Genomic DNA, 7,891 nt, shown 5'->3' with positions numbered 1-7,891 from the left:
ACGAGTTGTAGTGCAAAGATCCAAGGTCAAATCTGAGCTTATTGAGGTATTTTCGGAGTTCCCTTCTGGTTACATGCTTAAACTTCCATTAGAGCTCTTTTAAGGGCTATTTGATGTTGTTCCAAGCCTTATGTTTGCATGAATGTGTTAATAAGTCGAAATACCTTTGGATCTGAGTGTTGGGGTGTTGTAGAGCCCAGATCTACTGTCTTTTTGGAGCTACATTGCATATTAGCCATGGATCTACTCGTGTTGTGCATCTTTTAGTCTTATTTCCCTTATTCATGAGGTTGTGCACGTAAAGTTGGAAACTTTACGTGGTAACACAGCTTATTGGACCTAGATCTATCATTTGCATGTGTTGGATTCAAGAGAAATCGAGTAAAATATGTTGCATGGCGGCGACTCGGCGAGTCGGAAGAACGACTCGACGAGTCGGGTCGCGAGTCCTGAGTTCTTCAGTTTTATCAGTGTCGAGTGGACGAGGCGAGTTAGGGAGTGGACTCAGCGAGTTGAGAGTAGACTCAGTAATGGAGGGACTCGGCGAGTTTGTTCATACAACTCGGCGAGTCCAAGGCAATCTTCTTGGGGATCAAGAACAACTCGTCGAGTCTGTTCATCCGACTCGGCGAGTCGGATGAAGATCATCTGAGTTCTTGGATCCAGAGGGTACTCGTCGAGTCGATGCCACACTCGACGAGTACCAGCGTGTAAGAGTTGAGAGGAAAGTCTAGGACTCGGCGAGTTGGGTATCCCGACTCGGCGAGTCAGCCCTGAGTAAGTTGACTTTGACCAAGGGTAAAAGAATCATTTTACCCCGAGTGTAGTGTTAGTGATTGATTGAATGTGTTTATGGATTTGTAGCCGAGGAGATTCAGGAGCAGCAGCCGTTAGCTTTCCGAGCCACACACTCATCCGCTAGCTTACGAGGTGAGTTTCCTTCCAGTAGGGACGGGTCTAAGGCCACAATGCCGGCCCGTTCAGTTAGTAGTGGTTCCGGACTTCGGTCCATGTAGTAGTTAGTATGTTTGATGCCTTCGTGGTTCAGACATAATTCATGCGCTATGTGTATGTGTTTATGTTCCGGGCTACGGCCCGATGCAGTATGCAGTATAATTGTTATGATATGCTATACTATGCTCAGTCAGTTCCGGACCTCGGTCCGATGCAGGGGACACGGTCCCAGTTAGTTCCGGACTCTGGTCCGATGCAGTTAGTTCCGGACTCTGGTCCGATGCAGTTAGTTCCGGACTTTGGTCCGATGCAGGGGACAAGGTCCCAGTCAGTTCCGGACTTCGGTCCGATGCAGTTTCCGGGCCCCGGCCCGATGCAGTGGGCAAGGCCCAATATGTGTTTATATGTTTTGTATGGTATGTGGTAATTTGGGGGAGCTCACTAAGCTTCGTGCTTACAGTTTCATTTTTGGTTTCAGGTACTTCCGCAAGCAAAGGGAAGAGCTCGGGGTGACGGCATTGCACACACCACCGCCTCAGCTTTAGTCTGGGATTCATTTAGTTGTTGATTGATGTAGTATGATACAGTTTCCGCACAGTACTTTATTATATTTTGGGACATATCACGCATGGTTTATTTATATGACACTCTGATTATAGTTTTGATTACATTAAAAACAAATTTTTTTTTTTTGGTCGTATTTTTGGTCGTTTCATTTATGTTCATAAAACGATACTTTAACGTGTAATGTACTTGTATTCCCCCCTCTAAAACATGAAAAAGAATTGAAAAGTAGGGGTATGAACTCACTCGTTAAGTTTGAAGAGAGAGGCTAGAGTTAAGTAGAACTTCGATCGCGGATAGTTGCGTCGTCGGGCTCTTCGGGGATCTCTGCAGCGTAAATCTTTCGTCGGGGGCTCGAGTGCGGAAACCGAGGTGAGGGGAGGGTCTCTGGAGCTTAGAAGTATGAGAGAATGACTGAGGGCTTGTGATTTGTGTGCAAAAACTCGAGCTTATGCCTTCTATTTATAGGGCTGGAAACCCTCGTACGCGACGCGTACCTCCGAAGTACGCGGGGCGTAACAATGCGTCATGGCTTACGACTCCTGGCTAGCTAAGCGTAGAGTGGGCGAGCCGATGGGACTCGACTCTGGGTCTAGTACGCGGGGCGTACTCCCAGAGTACGCGGGGCGTAATCTGGCCTGTCCTCTTCTAAATTCCGTAACTTTCGCGTACGAGCTCCGTTTTTCGTATTCTTTATATCCATGCGTAGGTGAGATTATGCTCTACAACTTTCCTTTAGATTCCGTCGGCTAGTTTTGACTTTATTTTTAATGACATAAGTTTAAATAGGCCGGGCCTCCTAAAGTTCGTTAAAGATTTATAGGTTCTTTATTCGGCGTCGGTTTCCGTTTGTCTTTTTATCAATTTGCTCCTATTGCGGAGATCTTCAACTCTCATTTAGATTGCGTTAGCTAACTTACACTCGATCTTCAATTCGAGTTTTTAGCCCTCTACTACTGTTACGAAACTTTGAAAATTTGTAACTTCTTTAGACGAGGTCCAATTTGTGCGATCTTTTTATGCACGCTCTCCTTTCAACGAGATCTACGATTTTTGTTTAGATACTTAAGGCTAGAATGCATATTATTGAGATTTTTCTTTTTACGTCAAATAATGTTTTAACGGCGTGTCGTAAATATACGAGTGGTTGTAATTTCTTTAATATAACCCAGTTTTGAGCGTTCTTTATGTTTTCGGAAACCTTGATACATTATCTAATATTTGATACATCCCAACTTAGATATTTGAATACTTTCAAGGTTAATTTAGTTGTATTTGACTTTTGAGCGTTACAATGCTTTTGGAAAATATAGGGTTGTCACAAACAACTACTACGACTTTCATTTAGATTACTTAGGCTAAAAAGTAATTTATAAAAAATTTACTTTTTACGATACGCGGAGTCATACCGATTTACTCACGAAACTTCGGAGAAGCATAAATTCTTCATATGATGTCGGATTTGAACGCTCCTTATATCTACGGAATCATTTTAACATATACTACAACTAAATTAAGATTATTTATCATAGGTAATCTTTTATTTTCGACCCATATTTTAATCTTATTTATTTATTACTAATACCGTTATAATTTTCATAAAACATCCTATAAAACACATAAGCACATAATTATATGAATAATCTAGCAGGAAGCGTGGGCGTTACATTATAAGGCGACTAATGAAACATTAAGTAACTTTATAAGGTTTTGGATATGAAATACCCTAAGCAGTTATCGTGGTCAAAATTTCAATAGCGGTCACATGTCGCTATTTGAAATTGCGGTTATCGCGGTGATATAGCAGTGGTATAGCGGTATCTTAATATTATGTATAATTTATATTATATATTTATACAAAATTTATATATTAGATTATTAATACTATATAGAATCAATATCATAAAAAATCATATTAAAACAAAACCTAATCTATATATAATATTCTAATATAGTAATATGAAAACTAAAAAGTGTCAAAATATCATCGCATCTCAAGTCGTTCGTGGTTTCTAGATATTGAAATAGAAGAGAAAGAGAAGTTGTCTTTTGTTGCTTTGTTATTTGTAATTAATTATATTTATTATTTGGACTTATAAAAATAAAAAGTGTAGTGGACTAGTTAAAAAAATAAAGATTTAATATTGAAATAACATACAATTGTTTTTTTTTTTTTTTTTGTCAAAATAGCCCAATATGTACAGAATTGTAAAAGCGGGTGTAGCTCGCGGTAGCGCTGATGAAGTTCGCGGTAAATAGCACCATTAATAACGTCACCGCTATTTGTAAACGCTATTTCAACTAGCAGTTCAGTAACACCGCAAAATATTTTAGTACCGCTATTAATAACATAGGTAATACCAATTCATTTTAGACAAGTTCATTGTATTCTAGACACTATTTTAACATTTAGATTGTGCTTATTAAGTTGTTACTCGATAATAAAACACAAAAACAAGTAAATGAAGCTACAACTAACATGTAAAGTCTCAATATCGTCATGATCTAGCAACATTTTTTTTACATCGACAATAAATCTTATATCCTATGCCTTGGTGTAAAGTCCAAATTGCATTAAATATGGTCCATTAAATCCGAAACATGAAATTACATTTCAGACTCGTTGGTTATTTTTCTAATTTTCCAAAATATCAATATCTATTTAAAGAGTGTTTGGCTAAGCTTATTTAAAAATGCTTTTAACTTTTTAACTTGCAACTTATTAGCTTATAGCGGTGTTAAAATGAAGTTTTTTTTTTCTAAATGGTTGGATTAATTTATCTGGTATCAAAATGTTATAAGTTAGAACAACCAATTTTAGTGTTTTGGCAAAAAAAAAAAAAAAAAAAAAAAAACTTTATAGTAATGTTGGACAGTTATAAGTTATAAGGCGTTTTGATAAGTTAAGAGTTAGTAACTTATCAAAAATAACTTATCACCGGTTCCACACTACTATAAGTTATTTAAAAAAAAATATCAAACACTCATTTTAACTTATACTAATAATACGATTAACAACTCATTTTTTAAGCTTAACCAGAAATTTGTGATTTTGTTATACTCTTGTAGATTAAGCCCCTTTTAACTAATACCATAGTTGAGGGGCCAATCTGGAAATTTCCTAAACTCCAAATGGTCAAATAATCGATTATCCCATTTCTTCGCGACCGAAACCCTAAACATCACCAGATCTTCACCTCTCATAGATTGGTTCGTTTTCTCCCTCCCTTCTCTCATATGTATGATGAACTTCTTTGTATTAGGAAATAGCAGTATATTTGTATTTTAGGGTCAGTTTAAAGTTCTCGCTAATGAATTTCATTTGTGTTCGCAGATTTTACAGATCCGTCGGTGATTCGTGGAGCATACCAAAGCAGCGTCACTTTGTCCGATCGTCCTCCCAATCGGTATGTCTCTCCGTAAAACTCGCTGCTCTCTCTCTCTCGTTACTCTATTTTTCTGTAAATTTCAATCGGTATGGAATTCGATTTCATGGTTTTTGGTGACTCTTAATTCTTGATTATTTTCAATATTGATTATTGATTCTTAACTTATAGTAATACCATGCTGTTTGTGATTCTTGATGTTGTTTGGTGATTCTTGTTTCTAATACATAGATTATATGTCTGCAATTGTTGAATTGATTCCACAGTTTTTGTTGATTGGTGTTAAAATTGGGAATTGTCATGTTTTGTTACTGAGTTACTACAATTGTTGAACTGATTCTTAACTTAGGGAGAAAAAACCAACAAAACTAAAAGAATAAATCTAAAAAAATGCATCTGGGCCTTGTAATCAGATTTCTAAGTTCTAACCTAATCAACCAACACCCTCCATTTAATCTAATGACTTTTACTCAATACTCTGTTTTCTTAATGAATTACTACTTGTTTTTAATTTTTTGCAGAAGTATTAATTTGTTATTGACTTACTTCTTATTGCTACTTTCTCAGTAGGGTACTACTAGACAGTGTTTTTTAAGTTTTTGCAAAAACTTGTTTCTCTGAGGTTTTTCTTGCATTTTAATTTGGCAATTGAACTTCTGTTGATACTTTATTGAGGAATCAAAGATGTATTTTTCATAAGACTTATAATGTTCTACGATTTTGTAATGATGGCATTAATTTTGACTTTCTAAGTTGATATGGAAATTTGTTTTGTTTGTTATGAATTCTATAATGCTATCTATGATGTTTACCTCTCTACTTGTTAGATCAAAACAGTTTTAGATTTACATTTAGAAATTATTATTTTTTAAAGTTTTTTCGATAGAAGGTTGTTGTAATATTTAGGGTTCCAAAATCTGTTTTGTGGCTGATGTTTGATTCTATTTTATTTTTTGCATAAATTTGAAGAAATGAGTGGAACCAAAATCATTGGTGCTCTCGTAGGATCATTTGTACTTGCATTCACATGCGATTATATTATCGCTGACAAGAAGATTTTCGGAGGTATGTAATTAATGTATCCGCTCTCAATCTTTCATCTGTCCAAAAGACATAAATACCCTCCTCATCCTCATCATTCAAAATACCCCTAAAAAGCTTGTCCAGTTACCTGACTTATTATTTTCATGTATAATCTCCTATTTTTGATAAATAGAACGAGGGCATTCATGTCCATTTGTACAAACAAGAGATCAAAGACGAATACACTAGTCACCTTTTTTGCATAAGACAAAAGCGACATCATTTATTTATTTATTTATTTTTATTGTATTTGATTTAATTGAAAATAATTACGATAGGTACCACTCCATCTACGGTTTCAAACAAGGGATGGTGGGAAGAGACCGACAAGAAATTCCAGGCATGGCCTCGGACTGCGGGCCCACCCGTGGTGATGAATCCAATCAGCCGCCAAAATTTCATTGTCAAGGCTCATGATTAAAATTTAAAAATCCTAAATTTGGTGAATTTTTACCTCATGGTTGGTTGAACTTTCTTTGTTGTGTCATTACTAATTTTAGTCCATGAGAATTTTATATTTTTGCTAATACTTTGTAAACCAAGCATTTTGATGCTGCAACTTGAAGTTTTAATAAATTGTTGATTGGTTTGTTTGCTTTAGTGCTTCGTTCTACAACCAAAATTTGCAAATGTTGTATCTGTAATGTGTTTAATGAGTTGAAACTTGTCTTTTTAATAAATTGGTTGAAAGGTAAAAAATTGTTGCATAAATAAAGGTTTAAATGTTGCAATCTTATTAGGAACTGGTTTTGGTTATAGTGTTTATTTTAAAAAATTACTGCAGTTTGGAATTTTATTGGTATGTACGGATTCTTATTACTTTCACCACTGAAATAAAATTTTTTTTTGGTTAACCATTGATTTTTTTTATTTACTTATAAAGGAACAACTACATGAAACTTTGAATTAATTAAAAGCCATAATAGTTTGAAGTTTATTCGGGTTAACCATACAAAGAATTTGTTTTTAGGATTTAACCACCATAGTTTGGAATTAAAACAAATGGCAGATACCATAAAAACTACTGTATTTTTTTTAAAACACTAAAACAAATTGTTTTATAGTTTAATTTTTGAAAGTTCGTTTATTTATTTTTTATTTTTATATTTTTATTACAAAAAAACCACTTTAACAATTGGAAAGAACAAGTAGGGGAATGACTACAGTGATGGAATGGATGATTATATTTTATGGTCAACTTTTGTTTGGCCCAACAAGTAGAAAGAGCCATTCTAAAGTACGTTTTTATTGATAAATATAAACTTAATTAGAGTTAAATCCATAAATAAGTAAAAATGTTATTATATATATATATATATATATATATATATATATATATATATATATATATATATATATATATATATATATATATATATATATATATATATATAGTGAATATACCCTTATAGGTGTTCGATAAAAAAAATGTGATGTAAGAGGAAGATAATAGTGAAAATTTGAAAATCTTGAAAGTAAATCAAGTTAGGATTGATGTTTAAGAACATTATAATGAATATATCAAACAAAATGATGTGTTACGATGAGTTTGAGTACGTAAGTTTATATATCCTTAAGGGTATATTCACTTTTCCCATATATATATATATATATATATATATATATATATATATATATATATATATATATATATATATAAACTAAAGAAAAAACCCTTTCCACTAAAATCAGCCCAAGAGAATTGTATTAGACCAGAAGGAGTGGGAGTGAAGCTTCCCTCACCTAAAATCAAAAGAATGGGTGGGAAGCCCTACGCTCACTTTTTTTTTTTTTTTTTTTTTTTTTTTTTTTTTAATTTTTAAATTAAATAAAATTATTTTTTTTGTTATGAATTATACATTATAAATTAATACTAAACATAAAATTTAATTAAAAATAAAAAA

The 7,891-nt window shown here is 33.9% G+C and overlaps 1 protein-coding gene across 2 annotated transcripts; it reads left to right on the top strand.

The window, feature by feature from the left end:
- Nucleotides 1-4,620: 4,620 nt before the first annotated feature.
- Nucleotides 4,621-6,587, top strand: LOC145043505 (uncharacterized). 2 transcript variants are annotated; one of them, XM_078992189.1, is made up of 4 exons: nt 4,621-4,728; nt 4,853-4,925; nt 5,874-5,969; nt 6,266-6,587. In XM_078992189.1, exons 3-4 carry the CDS (start codon nt 5,876-5,878, stop codon nt 6,406-6,408), a joined length of 237 nt encoding a protein of 78 aa, XP_078848315.1. In that variant the 5' UTR covers nt 4,621-4,728; nt 4,853-4,925; nt 5,874-5,875; the 3' UTR covers nt 6,409-6,587. The 2 variants fall into 2 exon arrangements, with proteins under 2 accessions (XP_078848315.1, XP_078848316.1); XM_078992190.1 differs by having other exon boundaries at nt 4,695-4,757.
- The last annotated feature ends 1,304 nt before the right edge of the window (nt 6,588-7,891 follow it).

This window comes from Lactuca saligna, chromosome 4 (assembly GCF_052625555.1).
Source record: "Lactuca saligna cultivar CGN05327 chromosome 4, ASM5262555v1, whole genome shotgun sequence".
Lineage (NCBI taxonomy): Eukaryota > Viridiplantae > Streptophyta > Magnoliopsida > Asterales > Asteraceae > Lactuca > Lactuca saligna.
The sequence above is the reverse complement of the archived record's forward strand: the minus strand, read 5'-3'. Positions and strand labels throughout refer to the sequence as shown.

Coding starts and splice junctions, on each gene's coding strand:
- LOC145043505 (XM_078992189.1), top strand. CDS start 5,876: ATGAGTGGAACCAAAATCATTGGTGCTCTCGTAGGATCATTTGTACTT. Junction 5,970..6,265: donor TGACAAGAAGATTTTCGGAG/GTATGTAATTAA, acceptor TAATTACGATAG/GTACCACTCCATCTACGGTT.